At 36.6% G+C, this 27995-nt stretch overlaps 1 protein-coding gene across 1 annotated transcript in view; it reads left to right on the forward strand.

Moving 5' to 3' along the window:
* The first annotated feature begins 4729 nt into the window (after window positions 1-4729).
* yaf2 (YY1 associated factor 2) overlaps window positions 4730-27995 on the forward strand; it is a 33069-nt gene continuing 9803 nt past the window's right edge. The window contains exons 1-2 of the mRNA XM_088923809.1: window positions 4730-4876; window positions 5170-5295. Of these exons, the coding sequence (XP_088779935.1) occupies window positions 4851-4876; window positions 5170-5295 (152 nt within the window). The 5' untranslated portion in view covers window positions 4730-4850. The remainder of the gene's footprint in view (window positions 4877-5169; window positions 5296-27995) is intronic.

The following is a 27995-nucleotide window of genomic DNA, read 5'->3' on the forward strand; positions in this document are numbered from 1 at the left end:
TAAGACTTCTTGAAAATATGTACAGAGAAATTGCAGTACAATAGAATGTAGCACAGAGGTGTGAAGTATTGCATTACCTCTACAGAAGCATAAGTCGTTTCTAGACCTTAGTGTTCATGGTGCTGAGTTAGAGAAGTACTTGAACAGAATTTGTTCCTGGTCTCAGTGGGAAAAAATATTTTGTATAACAGTGTATATGGTCAGGGTATATTTGTTCAGGTCATTTTCGGGTCAGGTGATATACAGATCATTACACAAAACGTTCTGCATTACTTTCTATGTGCAGCTTTAACCTTTATAGATAAAGTAATAACTAATAATATGAGTATATTCAATATTTCTCGACACATTGTCACTATCTAATGTCAAAATCACTCTAAATAAGCAGTCTAAGTATTCTATGTAAGTAATTAAGCTAAGTCATTACATTACTTTCAATAAATATTTTTTTTAAATGGAACAGGCACTTTTTATTCAACTGTATTGCCATCTGTTCATCCTATCTCTGCAGTTTTCCACTCCATCACTACTGTACATCATCTCCCCAGAGAAAATTGGTGTGAAAACAAGTGTAGTGCTGCTCTGCTACACCCAGAATACCTGTTTTTATCTATGCAGAAGGCAATCTTCACAGGGCTTTTTTGTAAGAAATTAGTTGGAATAGATGTTCCCATAAGCAAGAAGTAATCATTACTCTCACATTCCTAGAAAGTAGTCCTACAGACTTCATGCACTGTTGTTTAATATTTTTTGCACTTTGCAGAAAATAACTGTTTCATAACACTTTATATATCATCTGTGATCTCATTTAAGTTCTTGAATCCTCCATACATTTCATATGCAAATATTGAGCAGCTCAGTGGCACAGAGGTAAGCATCGCTGGGGGCCCTGGGTTCAGTTCTGGACCTGGGGTGCTATCTGCATTGAGTTTGTATGTTCTTCGTGTGTAAATGTGGATTTCCTCCAGGTGCTCCAATTTCCTCCAACATTACAAAAACATACTTGTACGTTAATTAGCTTCTGGGAAAAACTGATCCTGGTATGACTGTGTGCGTCTCTGTGCCCTGGGATGTACTGGCGTCCCACCCAGCGAATATCCTACCTTGCGCCCATTGCTTGCCAGTATAGGCTCTGGCTTCTCTGTGACCCAAAATTGGATGAAGGGATTAGGAAATGGATGGATGTACCTTTGGGGTACATATATTCTTACTCTTTTAATATTTCTAGTTTCTGGTTAGGTCCTAAAATAGAATGAAAATGAAAAAAAAACTTATTGGATTGAATACTGAGCATCCACTAAATGTATTGCTCTTTTTAATGTATTAATTAAATGTTTAATCGTCATTTTAATTAATTGCTCATTCATAACTAGAATGTGATACACTCAAGTAACTGACCATTGCATAAGTTCTAAATCACTTTATTAGTGAGAGAGTGAGGTGATTTTACCTCTTGTTAAACGCAAAGCCAGGTGAAAATCAGTAAAGAAAAACACAGAAATTCACTATGGCTTGATTTACAAAAAAAAAGCAAAAATCTAAACTAAAGGCTGTATTATACCATGGGTGCCCCTGTCCAGGCACTACAAGAGGATTAGGACAGAATCTGCAACCTGTAGCAAACCACGCTTTACAGATTGAATTACTTTCAGGGTTGACCACACAAACCACTAGTATGTAACTTTCACAATAGACAGCCTCTTTATCAGACCTATTCATGGCAAATGTTAATCAGCATAAAGAACCAATGTCATGTATATTCATTAAAATACAGTACATACTCAGCACACTTGCTATTCTTTTGATGTTGAGTATAGATTGTAGGCTTCTACATTTGTTCAGATAACAAAATAGTAATATGAAAATTTACAATTTACAAAACAGCTATAGTATACCCAACAACAAAAATGTTAAGAAAACACAGATAATATAAATTGTCCCTTTAAGATTAAACATACTTTATATACTATATGTAAGGAAGTCTAAACCTTTGGCCAAAACCCAGGTTTTACCACAGCTGCCTGTTCTTAAGAGCTGATCCAGTCATTCACAGAATAGTCAAACAATGTGCCCAGAAAGATGACCTGCAATCTGACACAACCATCTGGATGATTTGTGGCAGGGTTATAGCCTGCAGAAAATTTCAATTCCACAAAGAAATACATATGTCCATTAGAACTCAAAAAAGATACTAAAGCAGGTAGCAGACAAGTGCCATTATCAGAGACAGGCAGAGATCAAACCTGTAATTTTCAAGTGGCAGAGATAGAAGGTAAATGAGACAGTACTCCATCCTGTTTCAAGAGGCCCCAACATGGTAACAGAAATAAAGTGCCTGCAGAAATGTAGATCAGAAGCATCAGAATACCTGTTCATGTACATCCTGACCACTATCTTCAGCTCACACATTTTACTGTTATTTCATTTTCTTTCTTGAAGCATACAAAATTGTGCTTGTTGATCCCTTCAGATATTTCTCAAAAGCGTCTACTTGTGATGCCAACTATTCTACAAATAATAGCTTCTGAAAACATCCACTGCCAAGAAGAACAGAGAGGAAGCAGATCAGCAGTGCGCCATGCTGAGAAGTCCACGGCAGAAGAATTGAGTGTAAAGTTGATGCATTTCTTTATCACAACCTCTCTCTATCAGCATATGGAATCCTGCTCAGGAGTCGCATTTGAATCCATTGGAAGGATACAGTACATGCTTTGAAACAAATGTTCAAAATAAACGTGTGACATCCAAACACAACACCAAAGCTTGGGGAAAAAGAGATTTTTTTATTAGAAGTTAGTTGCTATAAACAATGCATAACATTAAGGACATTCAATTAAATTAGTTTATTACTCATTACGTCAGACATCTTTTTATAATGCATAAGAATTATAACAGTACTTGGCTACAGTGAGCTGCTTCAACACTGAAACACTACTTCTAAAGTTTGCCTTATATAGAATACCCAACTGAGAGAGGCCTTCTGATTAGTAACCTACAGTACCATCACAACAGCTCAAACTCTTCCAAGTCTGGAATCTTACCTTAGAAAAAGAAGGAAAATAAATTTGTAGCTTTTCTTTTCAAGGCTAATTAGGGCCAATTAGTTCTTGGAATTAATTATTACTATTTGCATCTATACAGCATTTCACTGCTGACGGTCCTGCTTCGCTTTACAAATAGGAGACGATATACTTAATCTATCACTTAAAAGCATTCCTGGTCATCCTACTAAGACTTTGAATCAGGTTCAGAGGGAACAATGTCCCCTGCTTGCTCACCAATACTAATTAGAGAAGGAGAGGAGGCCTCTCCTCCCAGTATTGACCAGACCTAAGCTTCTGAGACCTAACAAGATCAGACTAGAAGTTGATCATTGGTGCTGATGGTATCTAGCTGATGAAAATGTTTGAAGACAGTATGGTTTGTAACTGTTTCCAGTAACCATGTACAGTAACAGGATACCATTTTAGGGAACCTTACACCTCACTGTGGCAGCCGGTGACTCACCTCCTATGAGAAGCTGGTAATCCCATGGACTGCATCTTATTTATAATGTTCTCTTGTTTATGGCTGTGGCTTTGTTACCTGGTTTCATTACTTTATTTAGGTAACTACTTGTAACTTGTAACTAACTTGTAACTACTTGTAAACTAATGTTGCATTCTTTGTGTGTAGATTGCCTGCTTCCATTATCTGCACCTGTATAACTGTCCTTCTTGGAGAGCTTTGGTATTGCTAGGGGAAGGGAATCCTGAGTCCTGTACTGTTTCCTTATCCTGACATATTTAACTGCTATGTGCAGGCTGTCCTGCCACCTAGAACACACTGCTTGTGTGAATGCTTATTATTTAAACTATGCTACCTTTTGCTTCTGCAAAATTCCAAAATTTATGGACACTTCCACCCATTTGTGGTCCTGTGTCCCTCATTTAGTACTGTATGACATTTATGTTTCCCAAAGCTCGTTTTGTAATAGCATATTAATAGAATCCACTACCATGTTGGGTAGATTAAAGGGCATCCATCCATTCATTTTCTGCAGGTTCCAAAGAAAGCATCTGATAGACCGACTTTACGAAGATGAAGTCCCCCTCATTTTAAGAGAATAATCTTTTTTTTTCCAAAATACTGGGAGTCCCTGAAGTTTAACATCGATGTAAAAGACCTCTTCAATTATTAACATGGCCATATAGTATAATTCCTTCGGGGATCCCAATCAACAGAAATGTCCCAAAATATCTCAGGATGATGCAGTGGACAATGATCCTCGAGAAACAGAAGGGAAAATTGTCACTGAGACCAATATATTTTTAAAAATAATAGACAGATTAAGTTTTTATTACGATGTACAAATATTTTTACAGCTTAGCTCCATCTCTCAGAGTCTCAGATATTTTCTGGAACTGGAAAGCATTTCTTCAAACTTTAATCTGTAGCGCAGTTCCCCCAGTTGAATCAGCTGATCCGACATAAACACCGCACGCCCCAACCGCCTTTGAATCGAAAAGGAAATTATTTTCCCGTTTGTATAAATATTTATGAAACATCAGTTTGAAACACAAAGATCCTCATAAGACTTGGATCAAGCAAGACCTCAGATGACTCAAGCGAGAAGAAAGAAAAAAACAAAACAACATCCGTAACCTCCATCATATGCAAACCTGCCGCCTTCAGCTTAATGTTTCTCTTTCAGGAAATTGTCTGCCGGCTGATTGGTTAGCCCACCACCACGTGATCCTCCTACTGGAGTTTCCACGACAGCTGGGAGCTGTGATCCGGGCGCCTTAGTCATTTTTTGTATCAAATTTTTCTGTTCGTATTTCAGTATAAACAAATCAGGTTTCAGCAACATGGGAGACAAGAAGAGCCCGACAAGGTAAAGCAGTTCACCAATGCATAAGAAAGAGGGTTGCTCTAAAATGCGGTGGCTCTGAATAATTAAAGCATTTCAACGCTGTGTGTGTGAATGAGGTGGCCGCTGTAGTGTAGCAACCATGGCGGACGGGCTGTTCTATTACAGTGTCAAAACATATACCTCGTAAATTTGACTGCTGAAGTCAAAAGGGGTCCGTACTTTTTTTTGTTTATAAACAAGTGTTCAAAGCTGAATGTAAGGGGCTGTAAGCGCTGCATTAAACCAGTGTTGACCGTCTGCTGTTTTGTTCGAAGGCCAAAGCGGCAACCCAAGCCTTCTTCTGACGAAGGATACTGGGACTGTAGCGTTTGCACATTCAGGAACAGCGCCGAGGCTTTCAAGTGCATGATGTGTGATGTCAGGAAGGGAACATCAACACGGTAAGTAGATTTATTTAATCGCTATTATTAATGGTCACCGTTCAGGATGCTATGTGCAAGAGCAGGTATTTTACATTTGATGCTTTAAAACATAAAAAAAAACAATAATACCTGAGACTGGCCGGAATGCTCTACGAAAATGATTGAATGTTGAAAAGGTAGCTAATGTTTACCCTAACGGGGTTAATTAGATATTGCTGTATGACAGTTTTCTTTTGCATAAGTGAATCTCCTTATCGTCATTGTTATTTCCCAACGGATCCTACTTGTTTGTAAAATAAATACTTAGAGCGGTGAAACTAAGTAGGCGTTATAAATTGTTTAAAATTAACTTGTATCTGCAACTTTATCATTTTTAACCGGTGCTTATTATGCGAAGTTGATCTGCTATTTTCGTTGGGCATACCGTGCGACCGGCTGCTTTACATGAGCCTGACCGCTTGTCTTGGGCTTTCCCACAGCATCCTGCCAAAATGTTTCTCCCAACTCCTACGATTATACTTATCCTGAGTCGCTAGACTAGCACATCGTATGAATCATTTGTTGTATCATGAAATACGTAAGCGCTGTGTTCAGTATTATCAAGTGAATATTTCCGTCTGGTGCATTGCCATTAAGACACGGGAGAACATTTATTTCGTCTTAAGCGTTGAAAGTCTGCTTCCTACATGTCTTTGAACACCTCAGTAACAGAGGAAAAATGAATGTTCATTTTTAATAGGTGCTTTTTTTTTCTTTTGAATAATGATGTAGGCGATTCAATCATAATCATTTTAATGACGTACAATAAAGCCAGCTACAGTAATATAAGGAACAGATACTGTACTGTGGTTTTTGTGTTTCTATCGCAGCCAGAATACATAGAATGAGTTAATAATAAATGCAGTGTGGTTTCTGTGGGATCTCGGTTTATAATTTTCAATTAAATGGCATAGACAGGGTCTCAGCTTCTGTATTAGCATGGAGGGGAGTGTTGATTGAGTCTTCACTTGTCCTTCCTGCTGTGCAGAGCAGAAGTCAAGGCTTGCCTTGTGAACAACAAGGTTCATCAGTTTGGATGATTTATGTACTTATGCTTTGGTTATGACATTCTTCACGGGGGAAAGGTGCCCTGAATTATTGACCCTTGCTATTGAATGCAGTCCCTGATATTCAGCCAGTGTGAAGTGACCACAATTATATGATGGCATAAGTTCTATTTTAAGAAGTATTCATGGTTTAAAATATATGGAGTTCACCAGATCTTCATTTGCTTTAGAAAAACCCTGGTGAAATCACTTTCCGATTTAAAGTGTTGGTACAGATCTACAGAACAAATTCCACTATGAATTGCTGACATTATACTACATCTGGTATTTGAATTGGCCAATGTGTTGATTAGATGTGTAATAAATACAAAACTGAAGTTTTCACATTCTAACACCATTAGCAAAGTTGATTCAGTTTACTAACATTTTGTACTGGTTTGGAAGTTGGAACAGAATGAGCAAGCCTTTTGTGTGATGAAATGAATTATTTCATTAAGAAAAAAAAATTGAGGACAGTTAATACCAGTCACTTTGTATTAATTGTATGCTCCAAAATGCTGCCAATGTCAAGATTCAGTGTTTTTGGTGCAGCCACCTAAGCCGGGACAGATACTTCTGTGTGTACCACAAGCAGAGGCACGTGCACTGATGGTTTCAGGCACATATCCAAGGAAAAGCTTTAAACATGTGAAAACGTCAGCAAAGGGCACAGGCAGTCTGTTTCAAATAGAGGGTGGCAATCTTATGTATATCTAACAATTAACTATGGGGTCTCTGTTCTTCATTGATAAATACTGTAAGCTAACTTTACCTAGTGTATGTAAATGTCTATAATAAAAATCAATTTTAAACATTGGCAGCTAACATAGTAACAAATGTGATGTTTCGCACTTCAGAAATAATAAATATCCTATTTTATCATCTGTGATTCCATATCCACACCATATCTTGACACATGCAGTTTGATTGTATCTTCCTTTACTTATTTTATCAAAACGTTTATCAAAAGAAATGGAGAGGGGAGCTGGAACTGGTGAATCTTCAGGTTCTCCTCTACTGGGCATATACATTTTTTTCCAGCAGGTCATCAGCATAAGTTCAAGATAATTTGAATTAACCGCCATGTACTTATAATGATTCTATATGTAGCAGCATAATAGGCCTAAAGAAAATGGGTTCTGTAAGCCATTTCACCCAGTCAACAACCGCATGCACCAAATTGTTATTTTTATTGGGTCGTAAGTGCTATGCACATTTTACATCTCTGTACTCGGTATTATTTGGCTTTAAATGTTAATTGCCAAAATTGATTCCTTGCTGTTTCTGTTTAAACACTCAAGAGTAGCCTTGCCTGGCATGTAAACATCCCAGAAAATATGACATTTGTGTCTGCTGCCAAAATGACATTGCTGTTCCCCGACTTAACTTGCAACAAAGACTATCTGAGTGAATGTGTTGCTTTTGCAAAATCTGTTTATTTTATAACAATAATAATGAATACATTTACACTTAATTGCATGCATTCAAACAGATAACCTGTTTATTTATTATGCTTATTATATCTTACTGAATATTATATGAATGTCTACAAGCGAGCATTCCATTCCACCTGCTCAAGCTCTCCTCTCCTCTTATTTTCATAACCCAGTGAACTGGTAAGATTACTCCAACTTGTCTTGATAATTCTAGGACTATACTTAGGCTGGTTATTTGTAACCATAGTAGCACAGGCTGTTTAAACATTTAGATTGCATGTAATGTCACTCTGAACAAGCAGAGGTTTAAGATAATCACTGATCATCACAGGTAGGTCTGTACTGCATCTGCTTAGAAAGAGATCTTTTTTTGAAACAGTAATAGCTTATTTTCTGAGTTGTAAAATATAGTAATCCACAAATCAAACTGTATTTGTTTTTTTTTAATTCAGTCCTCCATTTCATATGAACTGCATATAAGGAGCAAATGTAAGTTGGTGCACATCAGTCAGTATCAGATTCTTTTTGTGAAATTTTGCTGCCAGTCATTTGATCACAGGCAGTTTTCTGAGCTGTTATACAACTATACCAAGTGTATTCTCAGATATTCCTTTCCATGCATTTAATCAGTAGATTACAGTGCATCCCAAAACCTAACACAGGCCTCTTCCGACTAGTCCAGGTTTTTGGTCCAGTAAATGCATCTTATTTTCTACCCTGCTTTGCATTGCCCATTAAACATTTTAACTGGCCACATTCCTGGTTTGTATATCAAATTAAAGCTATTTGGAAATATTATTCTTAAAAGCTGACCCAAATTCGTTATGTAAATCATTTTGATTGTTGTCATGTCAGGATTGTTTAAACGGTTTTGATGGACCATTTCAAAGGTAGCATTCAGATTTGAGTTTGTTTTGCCTTTTATGGTCTAGTCTTTTCTTATTACAAGAGATCAAATGTTCTTACAAAATATTATCAATACTGAAAAAATAGAACCACATGTGTTGCAAAACAGTTGTTTTAGTATACTCTTAATTTTTACCACAAGGTGGTAATTTGTCAAGGCCAGGCCATACAGAGATTAAGGGCAGTGATGACCTAGAAGGTCATACTTTGCTTTTCAGAGAAGTGATATGGAGAGTTTTTGTCTCCCATTGTTTTGCTGACATGCTTCAGAAACTCTCCAAGTTTTAATCTAACTACAGTGGATAAATTGTGTATTCGCCTCGTAGTACTGACAAGCTTCTTTCTGAGCCAGGATGAGAGGATGACCTCAGGGGAATGGGGAAAGACATTAAATTACTGCAGCTCACTTGCAGTCGGTCATGCAAGTGCTTTTCATGGTCATGGGAGAGGCTTTGGCAAGGCCAGCTGACAGCACTGTACTGTGGTAATATTTGTTGTGACACTACTTCTTGTAATTCAAAATGCCTAGACTACTGAGTGCTTGTTCTGTAGTAAACATGCCCTTAAGAAACCAGTAGGTCCCTAAATGCTCCTTTAAGTGTGAGCAATTCACTGCATTGCAGACTTGGAACAAAAGGTTTTGATTAGCATTAGATTTGGTTAATTCAGGTTTATTTTTTTATTTTTTATTATTTTTCAGTATGCCACACATATGTTTAATTCAAAGAGTTGTTTAGAAAAATAGCTGTGTTCTGTAAATCCCAGCCTATTCATTTGTGTTTTCTTAATTGTGTTTCACAAGCCACATTGTAAGCAGGTCATCCTTTTCGAGATGTCGGAGCTGCCAGAGGAGATGAGACCACAGCAGCTGTCAGGCTCTACATGCTCCCAGTTCATTAGTATGCAATGGCTTAATCAGTGTGGAATCAGAGGCTTTCTGTTTCATTTAGAAATTGTCACCGGGTGGTTAGCGTAGCCAAGATGAGAGGCAATATCTTGTTTCCAGCAGGGATCCCATTTCAGCTCAGGGCAGCTGGAAGTTTGAGCAAGTGATTTGAAGGTGATATGGTCAGTGTCTCTGTAAGCTGGGGTCAAAAGTGAAGATTTCTTTGTTGTCCTAATTGAGGAAAATCCACCTTCCATGCATAGCTTGTACTTTGAATTGTTGCCTGAATTGCTTTTTTTGCCTGCTTTAGTGTTTTATTAGCGTAATGATAATAAGCAGATGTTTATTCATTTAATGAGTGGGGTATGTTTCTTTTTTGTGTAAGTCTAAAATGTTAAAATACCGATACCTTGTACTTTTGGAGCAGGTTGTGTGCAATAGCTGTGGAGAAAGACATGTTTTATAAACTACAGGTTTGCTAGTGCTCTGTGCTTTGAGAGAAGTAAAAATCTTATTTCATAATTGAAAGCACATTGAGAAATTGTACCAGAGATAAAGCAAACATTGTTCAAGTAGTTAGTTAGGAGCAAGGTTAGGTTTGCTGAGAAAATTAAGACTTATTGAATGTTGTATTTTAAAGAATTTAAAGAAAAATTTTAAAGTATTTACTGTTGCATCTCCATCAGTTTTCTTGCAGTTTTCTGTCATGATGTTACAATATTACCATGCTGAATAGATAGATACTTTATTGATCCCGTGAGGAAAATTGCAGTGCAACAGCAGCTTAACACAGACAACACAGCACAGTGTAATGAAATGATACAATAATACAATACATACCATACAATACAGTCAGTACAGTCAGTGAGAAGTGCACTAAGAAAAGTTACTCACAGTCCAGAATAAACAAAGAACAACCCAGAACAGTACACAAAAAGTTGTATTGCACAATATAAATATAAATATATTGCACAAAAACGGTTGTAAACGGGAAAGCCAGATGTAGCAGAGAGTTTACTGTTTAGTCCAAAAACAGGTCAATGTCAATATTGCCCCTGCCCAGACACAAAGTGGATGCGTTGTACAGTCTTATGGCAGAAGGCAAGAATGACCTCCTGTAGCGCTCCCTGTCACACCGTGGTTGGATCAGCCTTTTGCTGAAAGTGCTCTTCATTTTCACAAGAATGTCATAGAGGGGATGGGAGATGTTGTCCATGATTGCCTCTAGTTTGGACACCATTCTCCTCTCAGCCACTACCTCCAGGGGGTCCAGGCCAAACCCAATGACAGAGCCTGCTCTTCTGATGAGCTTGTTAAGCCTGTTAGCATCCCCTGCTCTAATCCCAGAGCCCCAGCACACCACCGTGTAGAAAATGGTGCTCGCCACAACCGACTGATAGAGCATATGTAGCATCTTACTACATACATTAAAGGACCTGAGCCTTCTCAAGAAGTAAAGTCAGCTCTGACCCTTCTTGTAGATAGCCACGGTGTTCTTAGACCATTCCAGTCTATCGTCGATGTGCACTCCCAGGTACTTGTATTAGTCCACTATCTCCACGCCACTCCCATGGATGTAGACAGGAGTAGGTTGGACCCTATTCTTCCTGAAATCTATCACCAGCTCCTTCGTCTTTGCCACATTCAATTGCAGGTGGTTCTCCCCACACCACTCCACAAAGCTGCTGACCAGTCCTCTGTACTTTTCCTCCTGCCCATTCTTGATACATCCCACAATTGCAGAGTCGTCTGAGAACTTCTGCAGGTGGCACGACTTTGAGTTGTATTTAAAGTCCGAAGTATAGAGGGTGAAGAGGAGCGGAGAAAGAACTGTCCCCTGAGGAGCCCCTGTGTTACTCACTAATTTGATCTAGAATTAAAATGTAAATGTGACACAAAAATGAGTAGTACTGAAAGAGAAAAAAAAGTGTTATTATTTTTGCTTAATGAATGAACAAAAGTCTGGTAAAACGATGTCCTGTAAAGCACTAAGGCAAAAGCAGAACTCATCTTCATTTCTCGTGTGCAATGTTTAACAAGACAGACGGCAAAGTAAATATATTTTGATCAACATTCTGTTAAACTCAGAATTTGTGTTTGAAAAATATTTTTCCAATGCTTTAAAAGCACTATCTTGTTATTATTTTAACAGAGGTTTCTAAAAAGTGATGTAAAATAGCTTTGGGGAAAAGATGAAAGAGAAGGGAGTTCACAGTTATTTTAGTTGTCATAATGAGGTAGCAGGCATACCTGCGAGAACTCATTTCAAAATGTAAAATGGTGCTTTTTAAAACCCGAAACAATATCATAGATATTGTTGATCAAATATAGCACCGTGGACAGTACTTTATAGTATTTGTGCACACTTTTCTGTCTTACCATGACAATTCAGCGTCTGTCCCTTCCTGTACCCACAGTGCCGGAGCAGATCCAGTCTAATTAATTATCATATTATTGCATCATTAAACAATTAAGAAGCTGAATGTCTGGAAATATGATGTTTGGAAAAGTTACAAGAGGCATATCTCTGTTGTAAAGGAACAAGTAATAGGTTTATTCCATGCTGAAAAGTGAAGAAAGAAAACACAACATTTGAGCCGGGGAGCCTTCTTTGGGTGTAACCACCTGAACTATATCTCTGTTGTAATGTGGAACTTCATATCTCGTAAGTATTTCTAATTTGTGCTTTCTGTGTTAGTGCTTTACGAGTGCGACACTGTTTACATCCGTTCTTGATGGAAAAATCTGTGTATTGACTATCATATCTTTTTAGATTGCAAAACTATGTGTCTGGTACAGAGGATAGAAATATGACTTTGGAATATTGTACAAGAGAACAAGATGACTGTTTAAGAATGAAACTTATAACATGATGAAACTAAAAAGCAAGTAAATTCTTATAATAGTGATAGCTTTACTAGAATTTTTATATTCGCACCAAATGTTCTAAACATTTCTTGCAGACTTATAAAATGGAGATATGTACCTTTCTGTATAGCCAAAATGTTTGGAACACTAAAATATATATGGAATGCCCTCCTCGTGTATTGGAACTGCAAAACTGTTATTTTTCCTTTACAGAAAAGCAAGTTGCATTTGTGATCATACAATTAATATGAATATTTATGCTCAATATAGTGCGTTTTATTTCGGGGTACTTCCATTCATGTAATAGATTTAGAACTATCTAAATCAATCCAGTGATTTACAATAACCATAAGTATTGGGGTATATTATTCTTGACAGTTTCATATTGTAAAATTCGTTATTTTGTTGTGACCCATTGAGTGCGCCAAACTTCTATGTAATCATTTGAATTTACTTTTGAAGGGCACTGGGTGCATGTGCATCCCATAATAGGAACCAGCATATAAGGGCACACACACAACATTTTGGGGCAGTGCGGTGGCTCTGTGGCTAAGGAGCTGCGCCCGTGGCTGGAAGGTTGCCGGTTCATATCCCATGGCTGGCAGAGGAATCCTACTCTGTTGGGCCCCTGAGCAAGGCCCTTAATCCCATCTGCCCCAGGGGCGCCGTATAAATGGCTGACCCTGCACTCTGACCCCAAGCTTCTCTCCCCATCTGTGTGTCTCATGGAGAGCAAGCTGGGGTATGCGAAAAGACAAATTCCTAATGCAAGAACTTGTATATGGCCAATAAAGTGATCTTTTCAGAGATCAGGAATTGTTCGTTTGAGTTTAATATGCAGCATTTGCTGTTATACACGCCTTGGACTCCCTCTCTGTTGCATCTGCATCTAGGAATCTGAGTGACATTATAGTATTATTGATTACTGTTGAAAAGTAATTTTTCATGGTGAGGTTTATTTTTCAAGAGAGTCTTTCCATATGTTTTCTATGATTGAGGATGTACTTTGTGTTAATGTGCCCTTACATGTGCAGTTACAGGATCTTAAATTTCTGATTCCTTCTTTTCTGTTCCTATGTTGGGATTTGCGTTTCTCACCTTTATGAAATTGATCTCTGGATTCTGACTTCTCCTTTCCCAAACATCTTTTCCAGCTAAAATGCATCTCTGACTTTTGCTGGGAAAGGAAAAGAATTAAGATTTTGTTAACTTTTCCTCATGGGATTCTGAAATACAAGCCATTAATCTTGAGTGCTGTATATCTTACAAATTCATCATCTTCTTTCAGTCATCAAACATGCCTTTGATAGCATAAAGGAGGGGGATGGAGGGAATTAATCCCCCTAAGATTTTGCTGTGTGGTGATGTTGCATTTTAAAGTGCTTCCCAACACATTTAGCCTTTTCCTTTGCTTGAATTTCAGTCTTTAGGTTGTTTTTTATTTTACTATATGGTTACACTATGATTATTGTCTGTAAAATAAAGCAAATTGCTGGAATAGTTTGCCATGTATGTTAAATTAACAGTAGCAAGTGTGAGGGTATTCTTTTTTTTAAATCTGGTTTCTGCTTAGCACTGATTACTTGGGCCACATGTGCTTGGCATTATTTCAGGCTCAGTCTCTGTGGAAATATTTTTTGACATAATTCATTATACAATCCTATCTAATGCATATAACCAGTTATATTGTGTGGGCTGCAGACAACTGGTGTCATATTTTAAAAACTTAAATACATTGTAGTGTGATTGGAGCCATTGGGAATTTTTTCACAAATAGATGGAAAAAGCCAGATAAGACTCTTTTAGAGACTGCAGGAAAGATTATATTTATATGGTACCTATTATTTGAAATTATTTTACTTTCTTGACAACGATGAGCTATTTAAGGAAGAATTGTGAATTCTTCAGCAGAAAAGCTTAAAAGCTTTTCCTTTCGATGTTCCTTGCAATGTTATTTCCAAATGTCTCGAAGAAAATTGAAGCCAGCAGTTTTCTCCTGGAAGAGCCATGAAATCTCATCCTGTAAGTCATGAGATGTACTTTTCTGTTTTAAATGTTGTTTGTCAGCTTTTACCACAAACTAAAAACAGAGATTTGTAGTGGGGCTGCCGGTGTGTAATAGCTGCCACGCATGATTCACATAGGCGCTGATCGTCAGTGGTGGATAAGGTGGTTCTCCTGCTTTATGTGAAATGTTACATCCTTTGGGAAGAAATGCACTGCACAACTGTAAGGAATTTTTAATGATATGGTTTGTAAATTAAATTGAGAAACAGTTTATTGAAAGTGATCCCAGCCCTTTCGTATTGTTAATGCGTGGTCTGTATTCTTTTGAATTATATCATTTAAAAAATGTAGAATGTCCCACAATATGTGTGCATCACTTCACTCACTCTACAGCTGTGCAAGGAGTCAGCCTCTCTTGCAAGTGAAGTGCAGTAACCTAGGTTTCCCCTGCTTTTCTGTATACTACTTGTATAGTATGTTGTATACTACTGCATTAGTATGTGTCATGTTTGTGAATGCGTTATGTCATAAAATGTTTAATATTTTAGAAAGGCCAAGAGAAATTGTAAAGGATATGAAATGGAATTTAAAATAAATAATACATTTGTTAGTACTACAACAGCACAAGAACTGTCAAGGAAAAAATAAAATATCCTATCCCGGACAAAAATGGGCAATTTATAGGCAATGAAAGGGGAATAGCTGATGTACTAAAATTGTTTTACCGAAGTATTCACTAAGGAAGAATCAACAACATGCCTCAGGCAGCTGAAGGTCGAAGTTCTGTCTTAAATAGTAGAAGCGTAGAAGAGGCAGAAGTGTTTCAGTTACTAGAAGCACTCAGGATTAATAAATCCCCAGGGCCTGATGGTATCTTACCAATTGAACTCAAGGAAATGTTATTTAGAAGCCATTGATATAATGTTTCCAACAGTCCCTTAAGATAGAGCTAGATCCAGGGACTGGTGAATTGCTAATGTAGTAACCACCCATAAAAAGGATGAGAAAACCAAATCAAGTAATTAAAAACCAGTTAGAAGTCTGACTTCTAGTACATGTAAGGATATGGAAACAATTATTAGTACTGAACTAGGGATTCACCTATATGGAAATAATATCCATATAATATTGTTCTTTGAACAAGCAACAACTTTATTGGATACAAACAGGGCATATCATATGGTGAATGTAGATTTCAGAAGGTTTTTGATAAGGTTCTTTGCAAATAATTATACAATTGTATGCAGTAGGCATTCAGGGAAACACAAGTGTTGAGATTGATAATTGGTTAATTAAATACAGGTAAGGAATGAATTTTCAAATTGAGGTGATGTAGTTAGTGGTGTACCACAGGTATGTGTACTAGGAATGCTGCTCTTTTTAATTTATATGATTGTTATTAATTATGTTAAAATTGTGTAAGACCCTAGTAAGGTCTCATTTAGAATATTGTTTACAATTGTAGTCACTATGTTATAGAAACAATATTCTTGCTCTGGATTCAGTGCAGAAAAGAGCAGCCAGATATATTCTATGACTTAAGACAATGTCCTATACTGGTAGACTAAAGGAACTGAAGTTTTTACTTTTCAGCAGAGAAAATTAAGAGGAGATCTGACACAAGTATTTAAAATCCTCAAAGGCATTGACAAAGTGAACCCAGAAGATTTCTTCAGAATGGGCAGAGAAACACCAACCCGAGGGCATAATTGGAAACTACATGGAGGAGCATTTTAAACAGGATGCACTTTGTTACCCAGAGTGTTTTGGGATAAGCCACCCAGCTGTGTTGTTGAAGCTGACATCCTGGCTTCTATCAAGAAATATCTAAATTAGATCTTTGGATCAATTACCATCTAACAGTGAAACAGGATTGATGGACTGAACCTCCTCTTGTTTATAACCTTTTCTTACGTTCTCCTGTTCTGTGTTATTATAAATCTCCATTTAAAAGAGATGATGATATATCTGACAGAGACTTTTTACTAAATACTTAAAATCTCCAAACAAGATACGGACATATGACATTTCATAAGAAAATCTTTTTACTGGAATCCAAAAACAATCAGTGCCTCCAGTACCTCTGCTCTACAAATGTAGGACATAAAAGCATTTATACATGAATACATTGGTAATTGCAGCTTCAGATGTTTTTTTCTTCATTGTTTAGTTCTGCAAGGTTAATATACGTTACCCTTATAATTGATATAGATTGTTTCTGGATAGAGAGATAGAGTTGTTGAGTTTTCTGGCTGTGTAGACTGTGGAAACTTGATTAGTTTCTGTCAAATCACAGAAATCACATCCTTCATATGGCCTAAACCTCAAGTGCAAAATGTTTACATAAACCTCTTTTCAGGATAAAAGTATAGGTTATAAGGTTACACTCGAATCCTCTTCAAAAGTTTGGTCAAGGATGAGCTGTAGTATTAGCCTGTTGGAGCTGTGTATGTGAAATATAGATATGGCACGCCATGTTTGTTTGACTTCATACTTGAACTTGAGTTTGATCATTTTATTAAATGTTGTGCATTTTGTCATCTGCTATGTTTTCCAAGACAGGTTCAAAACCAAGAAAACAAGTGGTTTGTTTTGGCATTGTTTCTAATATAAGAAATTTAAAAAGTTCATGAAAATGAATAAACCTTTCTTCAGAATCAGGAAGTGGGCAGCTGGAAACCTAGAAATTCTAATTGGTGAATGCTGACACATTTGAGACATTTCTATTGCACTGTTTTTTTGGATGTAAGTAAATAGAAAAAATGTAGTTGTTGAGTCAAAGAGACAAGATCTGTGAACCTACTCAAAACGCCTATTGTACGCTTGATGTTATAATTAAATTGCAGAACAAATGATCAAGTTAATATCCCAGGTAAAGTGTTACCAACAAAAATAAATCAGCTAAAAAGACACATTAAGCACACATTAACAACTATGATGTTAATTAGAATAGAGGAATATCATACAAAGAAACCATAATGGGATTGAATTGGGGGTCTTCATAAGTTGAATCCTTGCTTTTATACAAATATATTGGTTTTAAGGGCTTTAGCTGCAATGTCAATCATGAAAACTTTGGATTATTGAAGTACTTAGATGTTTTAATTAGTTTTTGAAGTAAAATGTCACCAATTATTTGTTGTATGTTATCCACCTGATTTAGAATTTCTGATTTAGTGTTTTTCACATTTTAGGTAAACATCTCAACCCATTTATCTTTTAACATGTCACAGACAGAAGCTCCCAGAACCAATGCCAACAGTGTTGCCGTCATGCAATTCAGGTTTTATCACCACCCTCTACTCCTACTACACACATACACTCCTCACCCATGCCTAGATATTATGAGGTACTATAGTTAAATTGATTAATAGTGGATAGTTACATGGGAAGACGTCTAAAAAGGGAATTACCAGATCATGTTTAGCAATTTAAAAAAATAGATAATGTTAATGTTGAATTCATCATTGTTGTCATCCGATGTGTCTTAATGGTGCATTTTGCACTCCTAAAAAAGTTAAAAGATGTACAAAAGTACGTTCAGTTAAGATAAAACTTGATTGGCAACACTGAAATATCCATTATTTGATGGCACTTAAGAGGACAATGAGAAACATTGTTCCTTTTCTACATTTTCTGTAAATCTATATTTTAGTATTATTTTTAAAAGAATACTTGAGAATTGTCTATCAAGGAAATGTGTTGAGGTTGTTCACGTTTCTATCCTTCTGAATAGATTACTGTGAAGTAAAGCTTCTGAGCTCAGAGAATCAATTTTAATCAACCCTGTAGGTGCTTAAAGATGTCAAAAGAGGTCATTTTTCTTCAAGATTATGTTGCATCTGAAGCTTTGTTTTTCATAGGAATGACTCACTTTAACTCTATTTCATATCTTATCTGTTAACATACAGTATATATGTTGCTTTTTTTGGTTTCTCTGTTGTTAGTAAAAAGAAAATAATATTTATATTTAATAGTCAAGTTGAACATGCCTTTTTAATATGTTGTTATAATAGCTTCCAGGAAATACAGAATATTGTCTAATGTAGTTACTACATATTTAGGTATTTCTGTATTTGTTAAGCATTGAAGTTCAATTACATAATCAGAGCACCTTAAAACAGGTTCTGTATTAAATACTGTAATCTCACCTGAACATATATTATTTAGAATTCTTAATGACAACATCTGGCTGATCTATGGCTATATAATGAAATTGCTGACACTTTGAAAAGAAAAAAAAAGTCTTTTGCAGGGCATAGCCTTGTGTTGGAAACTGTGGTTGGCATAATGACTTGAACTGTAGCTGCCTTGATAAAAACAACAAAAAAACACTCCCTGTCAAAAATGAGGGATTACATAGATTTAATCATTTTTGATGAAGCCATAAAGTTATTTATATAATTTTTCTTCCTTTGGCTTGCTTTGTAAGATTCTGTGGGAGATATAGTAAGCTGCTTAGGCTTCAACTTGGTAGTTTGTTCCAAGCCTCCCACCTTTATTGTTTCAAATATTTCTGGAAAAGGTATCCACTTCCAAACACTGTTTTAGGAGTGAAAATATACAAATATATATTTCTTCTAAAAATGGCAAAAGAACCTTGAAAGTGAGTTTGTGGAGCAGTTTTCTTCATTGCAGTGGGGGACTTGGATTTTTCTTAATGAAGTATGCATTAAGTGGCCATGTTTTTGTCAAGGAAAAGGAGAATGAAATCTGAACTGCTAGAAATCGTGGGAGGCAATCAGCCATCTGTTAAGCATGGAGCTACATAGAGTGGATGGTGTGTGAACAGCACGGAGGTAACAGGTTTTGCTGTTGTTGTACTGTATCTTTACTAGACTGGGATAGTGGGACAGTGATACAAGCTAAATTAAATTCAAAGCCCTTTTGAGAAGATACAAAGTAGATTATTCTTAAATGCACTGTTTACATCATATAGAAAATGTAAAGTTGAGTGTCACAAGTATTTTCCTTTTATAATCCGTCATAAACAATTATATGTAAGTGTGAGTCAGACATTAATGTGCTAGACAACAGTGAGTCATCTTTAGCTGCAAATCTGAACCAAACGTCGACCTAAGCACATGGTGCTCAAAGGAGAACAGTTGCCTAGTAGGTGGGAGGACCAAACATGACAAGATCTGCCAGACCACCCTTTTAAGGTCTGAAGTAAGCATTGCGAACTTACAGCAATCTTTAATGAGTTCTTTTCCTATTTTTCATACCCACTTTCCAACTGCCCATGCCTCCTGTGCTGACAGTTCATGAAATACACATTCGTTTTGTCTCTTGCATGGAATAAGGAATCCATCTGATTGTCTTATAATGTCATTTTAACATAATTTTCAAAATTCATGTACTTTTCTTTATTTCCAGTTTAAGCACTTCAGAGGTATTGCTAAGAATGAACATCTGAAATTGAAAACACAATGATTTTCTTGTAATAATAATTGCTTACACTTATATAGCGCTTTTCTGGACACTCCACTCGAAGCGCTTTATAGGTAATTGGGACCCCTCCGTCACCACCAATGTGCAGCACCCACCTGGATAGTGCACCAGGACACTCAGCGCACACCAGCTATCAGTGGGAAGGAGAACAGAGATGAAGCCAATTCATAGATAGGGATCATAAGGATACCATGATTGGTAAGGGCCAGGAAGAAATCTGGCCAGGATACTGGGGGTTACACCCCTACTCTTTTCAAGAAATGCCCTGGGGTTTTTAATGACCACAGAGAGTCAGGACCTCGGGGCATACTGGGGCATTAGGACCCGCATAGACTGCAGGGTGTCCCTGCTGGCCCCTCTAACACCTCTTCCAGCAGCAACATTAGTTTTTCCCAGGAGGTCTCCCATCCAGGTACTGACCAGGCTCACACCTGCTTAGCTTCAGTGGATTGCCAGTTGTGAATTGCAGGGTGATATGGTTGATGGCCTTATTGTAACCAGATAGCTTCCTTAAAAACATATTATTCATAGCCAACTATCCAAAAGTGTGCTTTAAGGAAATAATTAATGATGAAACACGAACCCAATATGTAAGCTTTGAATAAAAAGATGCACATAACAATTTTGAGCCAAGGAAACAAAACCAATCATGAAAGCTGTACATAAAGATTGAGAGAAGGCCTGTTTTGTTTTAAAAAAGTAAATGCACAATGTGTATTAGTAAGCCCTAATTTAAATTAGGGCTTAATTTATTAAGTATAGAACAATATGTTCTGGTATTTTGAAATTGAAAAGGCAAACCCATCTACTATAACTATATTAAAAGTGATAAATATGTAAATGAGTTTATTCCTCAAGTATATGTGCAATACCTACAATATATACATGAACTATATATGCATGTATTATATGGGTGACATTTGGGACTGAAAACTAAGTACTTCTTTGCACAGAAGGTTGTGGTAGCTTTTAGCAATAAAAAAAGCTTTGACCTATGATAAAGACTTCCCAATTCACTGATTCAGAATTAGAAATGAGCAGGTAAGTAAAGTAAATTCACTAATTTATTGTGACCCCTCCTGCCAGAATGGCTCTTTGTGTGTTTACATGCCTGTATTCTCAGTTTGTAAAGAGGTGTGCCATGCATGATGTTCCCATCAGTTTGAGAACATTCCAAAGGGCTTTATCTTCTCAATAAAAACAATGCTGTGACAATGTGACATGACCCAGGCTTGAACCCCTGATCATAGAGCTGTGCTTTCATAAGAGCTTTTACCGCTTGGACCACTCTTAAAGCCCTCATTTCCTCTTGCTTTTGCTTGAAAAAGACTGCATTTCATTCATTGGTGCATATTTTTCCATTTTTGATTGTAACTCTTTTGTACCCTTTTTCAAATGTCCTTCACACTTTAAAACGGGGGTCTAAACCTGGCCTTGGAGAGCTCCAGACCAGCAGGTTTTCTAGGTAACTACTTAATCGTTTGAAACAAATAAAAGACCTGGTTCAGTTCTAGACCTGGGGTGCCATCTGTGTGTAGCTTGTAGCCCTGTGTTCACGTGGGCTTCCTGTGGGTGCTGCAGTTTCCTCCCACAGTCCAAAAACCTACTGGTTGATTAATTGACTTCGGGGAAAACTGGCCCTGGGTGTGAATGTGTACGTCTGTGATGGACTGGCATCCCATCTAGGGTATAACCTGCCTTGTGCCCGTTGCTTGCTGTTATGGGCTCCAGATCCCCTGCGGCCCTGAATTGGAAAAAGTGGTTAGAAAATGGATGGTTGGACCTGGAACAGTTTTATTGTGATAAATTACCAGGTGATTTGCTTCAGTAATTTAGAGATCATTTGCAACAAAAATAAGAATATGTTTTGGTCATCAAAAGCCAGAATTATGTTAACTGCACAGATTACATGCTTAATTGATCTCTGATGTCCTCATCTGTAAAAAAAAACAGATGATTTAGGGTGGCCTATAGGATTACATTTATAAGAGGTTTCCTGTTTCAGGGTTGGAGACTTTTTGCTCTAGACTTACCCTCGATGAGCCACTGTATGCTCTCTGTCTATGTATAACTGCATCTGTGAGTCAAGCTTGAGTGGTTTGTTAATCACCAGAAACTTCAATGTTATTTTTAAATGACATGAATTAAATCTGATAAAAGGTATTGTTGTTCAAGGTCAACATCAATACTACCTGAAAGAGAATGTGTCATTCCTACTTGTTATTCTATGCTGCCTCTTCTAATTATATGATGATGTTCTGATTCCCTTTAATAAAAGAGTAGGAAATAGGTCAAGATAAAGGGAAACTTCAGTTTGTTACAATATGTAAACACAAAGAGATATAAAAACTTTGCCAGTGTGTCCTCTCAGCATGGACCCGTGTTTTTTATTTCAGCATTAACTAGGGGGACTGAATACACTCCAGAATGTGCTTAGTTAGCAGGTTGGGCACAACAAGAAGGAAACCACAGCATATATTTGGAGTGAAATCACTGAAGTGGATGAGAAAAGTGGTAAAGGAAAATGGGTCAGGCATCTTACAAGATGATACTAAAGACACTGAGACAGGACTTTAAAGCATTATGTTGTCAGAAATGTAAGGTTAATTTCTGCAAAGACTTGACACACTTTTAGGGGAAATATGTTCTCAAAATGTTCTTTAGTTAATGTTTTGTTTTCAGTGTGATCAAAATGTATTTTTTTTCCTTGTGCAGTCTAGTTTGTGTCCAGATGTTTTTTTGCGTATTATTGTTTTATACTCATTTATGGGTTTTTTTAAAGTGATATAAGATCGTATCTCCATAATATTAATAGAGAATGGATTTGGTTTAACTTGACATTTAGAATTTGAAAGCATGGAGGATACAATCTTTTTGTTTATCCCTTCGGTCTCTGCAACATAAAAAAACTGTTGCATCATCTTTTCATAATCCTCTTAATGGCACTTATGAGTCATACAGTGTTTGCCATTTAGTTTACTTCTAACTTACTGATTTCTTTTTCTGTAGACAGGAAGCACCATACAGAAGAGCAACATATCATTTTCTCTCGTTTGTGGGTGTCTGTCACAAGTGTTTGTCACTTCACAGTATTTATTTTTGGGTCTTAGGGCCTACTAAATTATTTGATCTATACCTGATGAAATGATAAGTAAAAAATGATTTCCTTCTTATTACCCGCTGGAAAAATATTTTGTTCTGTACAGCAAAGGAAACGCTGTTAACATCCAAAGCTCTAGATTATGGTTTCTGTGGTATTATAGTACTTGTTTTGAATTTTAACTTAATTAACCAGTATAGGATCACTCTATGAAATTATCACAATCTCAATTATAACTACTGGGATTTATAATGTTCTGTTTGGTCAAGAAGGACACATTTATAGCAGCCCACCTCATGGTAACTGATTGAGAAATATTGTAATTTGGTCATCTGAAGTGCAATAGCATGGAGGGAAATTCAGTAAAGCTGTGGTATAGCTCCAAAGTAGCACTACAGCTGTTTCAGTTTTTAGTGTTGAATCTGCAGATGGTTTAGCTGGTGAAATTTAGTTGTCCTTAAGTGCTAAAGCACTATATCTGTATGCTGCTTGTAGTCAGGATCTGTGCAGGTGTAGTTTTGAGTCTTGCCTAGTATAGGCTACTATGCAACAGCTCAGATTTTACTTTGTAGTAAGATGTACTCTACAGTAATATCTTTTTAATGAGATGGAAGGCACTTTTTTGATTAATTGTTGTTGGACTGTATTTGAAACCTGTGAATTTATCTGAACTGTAATTCCTATATGTAGTGTGACAAATTTAGTATCTCATCATGTAATTATTAGGTGTGTGTACCTAATTGTTAACAGAATCTAGTTTGGGCTGACTAGGCTTTGATGATTATGTTCCGAAAAAAAACATCTGTCAAAAGACTTTGCAGGAACAGAAGAACCATGCCAGTTGCCTATAGTACCTAACAACTGTTTTACCATGGTTGCCTTAGAGGGCAATCTTTTGTTAAATAAGGTACCAGCCCATGTTGTTACACGTCTGCCATCTGAACCATTGGCTTTGACAATGAAGCAGTCATCATCCCAACAGTCCCAACACAGCTTTTTTTCTTGTGCTGTTGACACTCAAGTGCGACAGTCCTGTTCAGCAGTAGTCAACTGTTGCCTACCTGTGTGTAGCCTGCTCCTTGGTGTCTCTAGACAACCTTGTTTATTATTAAAGCAGAGTATTTAATTCTTTAAGGAACTTCTCTCACAGATGTACTGCTTTCATCATGCCAACAAGGGTCAGGAAATCTTCATTACTCAAAGAAGGCACCCCTGTGTTGTCCTGTCACATTTGAGTGAAAATCTTTCATAGAAATTTGCGGGCTTTTTAATATACTTAATAGTACAGCTAAAATCACAATTTGTGCCAAGCTTAGGGTAAGCAAGTGCTATGCAAAAGTATTTTGGTTTTCTGCATAGTTTCACATTTTTCACAGTGGTCAGATCTTTTCATGAATTATTCTAGTACATGGAGAAAAGTTGGAGAGGAAAAATGACACCAAAGTATGGTGCGTCTTTCATTTGTTTGGTGTGCAAGGTAATCAAACATGCAATCTTGAAAAACTAAAAAAGTTATTGCTCCCCCCGTTGAACTCAACCCAATTAAAGGAACGATGAGAGTCAGCTTTTTGAATATTTTGGTTAACAATCAGGCCTGATTTAAACCAGCCATGCCCAATATAAGTCTGATTAACGTTGTCCCTTGATATCTGACTGAAGTTGTCATCAAACAGGTTCTTGAGGCACATCATGCCACAGTAAAAAAAAAAAGAAATGCCTTAAAACCTGTCATGTTGATGTCTATCAGTCTGGGGTTACAAAGCCATTTTTAATCGATAATCAATTATTGATGAATAAGCAATTATTGCTACTAAACGTAGTGTAACCAGTTATTACATTTAAGGGGGCCAATTACCTTTTCACACAGGGCAGGGGTTGCATAACTTTCTTAAATAAATTAATTATCAATGTTTTGTGTTATTTATTAACTCGGGGTCTGTTTTATCTAATATCAGCTCTTGGTTGAAGATCTGGTAATATTCACTGAAAATATGCAGTAATGCAGAAAACGACACAGGGGGCAAATACCGTTTTCCTGCACTATATAAAAAATCATATTTTGCAATTTTTTTGAGAATTTTGCTTTTTAAAATGGGCAAACGTCCATTACACCCCAAAAATGGGAAAATCAGTACCACAATAATATAAGTTTTATTAGTAATTATCAGTCGAGTATGCCCGTCCTTTTGATATTAATTTTTGTAGTGTTGCAATTAAATTGGACATTGATCATTTAATAGTTCAAAATTTAATATGTAAATTACATCTAAATATGTGGTTTAGTAAAGTGGATAATGTGTCTTGGTGTTGGTTGATAAAAGGGTTTGACAGTAAGTACAGAATAGAATACATGGTGGGGGGGGGGTAGTGTCAGCCCTGTATTGTTTCCTTCGGGGTGTGATGAAAATTTGCACATTATCTTCTAGCCTTTCAGAACTTGTAATTTCATTATGTGAGAATCCATTAGGCTTAAGATTTTGTTTTATAAAATCAATTGCACAAATCCAGTATTGATTGTAATGCAGGGCATATACAGTATTAATGTCAGTATATTTACATTGATTTGGGGCTATTTCCATTAGGATTAGTCAAATAATTTTGTGTGGTTGTTTGAACATTTTACATTTTGAACATTGGTCTTCAAAGCACTAACTCAATACAACATCTGAGAGCTGGTCTTACCTTGTTGATTGTGAACTGTTGTTATTTTTCCTGCTCCCCATGAGACTATAGATCCCAGTGTAGCAACCTTGTCTCATCCCTTGTGCTTATCTCATTCTAGGATGCAGTCTTTTTGAAGCAGCCACTGAAAACCATCAGGCTTGTTGAGGCGCTTTAATCACTGTTGAAAACATGTTTTTCACAAAGAAAGAAGCATATTTTCATTGTTAATTATAAAGGACAGCATTTTTTCAACATTTCAGCCATTTCAGCTAAAGGATATTGCTGCTGTACTTCCCTAGCACTGTATGAACTAATTTAGCGCAGTTACGAAATGTCCAGTAATGTGTTATGATCGGCTCAAAGTGCCTGTGTTTTATAAAGAATAAACAACATATTGTTAGGCATTACAGCCTGCTTTTGTATGTTTTCCTCACAATCAACAGTTGGGAATCCTAGAGAGGATGCATAGATAAGTTTGTAAATCAAAAATAAGCATCATATTCACTTTTGTGTAACATTAATTTGTTTTGCAAATCCACATGGGAGCCTGATTTCAGACACAGCTGACAACCTCACCCACACACTCCTAATTTCCATTGCTTTAAAGTGCATTTGCTCTCAATAAGCACAAAGTGTTCTTTTTATTGTTTTATGGTTTAACACAATATAACACAGATTTCAAAGTAAATGAATGTTTTCTTTTTAAAACTCAAGGTACAGTAGTTGTTCAGAAGGAGGAGTAACAGTATGGAAAAAAACATTGCTGATGTTTATCATTACTGAACATTCTATAAGGGCTGTTAGGTATTCTGTGTTCATATTGAGTGTTATATTTTACAGTTTATCTGAAATAAAAATGATCATAAATGAAAATTCTGATTTGATTAACTGTAATGTATTTATTTTATTAGACGTTCTAAACAATCAGATAGTGTGTGTGACTGGTGTATTCCGAAGATTTTCAGGAATGTGCTGTAAATGATCAAATAGGAGTTATGCCTAAAAAGCTCCTAAAGAAGCTGAGTTACATTATTGTAATGAGTTGTGTTTAATCTGTTGTAGTACATAATTTCAAAGATAAATATTTTTTACGAAGGGGTAATTTATATACAGGGGTTCCCATTTAATGTCTTATGTCTAATGTCTTACTTTTATGCAATTGACTTTTTGTTACCACAGACATAAAAATTCCCCTACTTCCAAGGGACAGAAGCTACAACTGGGTCCAGAGTATTATATGAAAATCGTTATTGCTATACAGTATATTACTGTTATTCTATAACTGCATGTGTGCTTGAGCTGTTTATGTAATTTTATATGTCTATTATATGCCCCAACTTTACTTGTCTGAGCACAGTGCCCCAACAAGTTAAAAAAAGAACAGTGAGAAGAGCAGGCTGTGTAGCTTTCGTCTTTGAGTCTGCTGCATATACGCAATACACTATGCCATCTTGTGCGTGTACAGCATCCCCCACAGCTTTGTCTCTCAGTGTTGTGAATGGTTGCTCAAACACAAAATCTTTTTATCTCTCTCTCAGACACATAAGCTCTTTCTCATTCATTGTTAATTTTCAAATTCTTAGTGCTTGTAAAATGTTTCAGACAAGGTTAAATTACATTTTAAGTGCTCAACTTAATGAGTCATTACAGTAATCATTCTGTTTACACAGAGAAAAGTGAACATTCTGTTTATATTGTTACAAATGGGGGGGCTACGAAAATGGTGAATAATAGGAATTGACCGAGCAGCTTAGTAGCTAAAAGAAATAATCATAACCTTCAACTTGCAAGGATTTCTACCCGAGCGGTAGTTATAATTAGAGGCATGTGAACTCTTTGTTCTATGGCACAGCTTTGTTGAAAAGAACAATAATTCAAGTTTCCCTATGTCCATTGCAAGTTTATTATTGTGTTATGTCTCAGACTCCCTACAACTCAGCCAATACCTCAGTTCTTTTCTTGCTTTGAAGCTTTTGAGAACTGCAGGTGTTGATACTAGCTAGGTGTTGACCACTCCCATCTAGCTGTAACAATATTTATACTACCTCCATATGTCTTATGTACATCATCTTTACTTCTTATATGACCCACAATGTTTGTGAACTCTACCATAATCATATCTTCTCCCATTTGGTCTGCAGGAACTTTGACACATAATATACCCCAAATCACAATGTCAGCTACTCTCCACTATGCATTGTAATACATTTTCTAATGTGCATTATCACACCTCTAGACCATGCCTCGGACTCTTGAGGTTAGAGCACATTATAAACTCCCAAGAGCTAGACCTTGCTGTCTAGAGACAGTTACTG

This window comes from Atractosteus spatula, chromosome 8, assembly GCF_055471065.1.
Source record: "Atractosteus spatula isolate fAtrSpa1 chromosome 8, fAtrSpa1.hap1, whole genome shotgun sequence".
NCBI lineage: Eukaryota > Metazoa > Chordata > Actinopteri > Semionotiformes > Lepisosteidae > Atractosteus > Atractosteus spatula.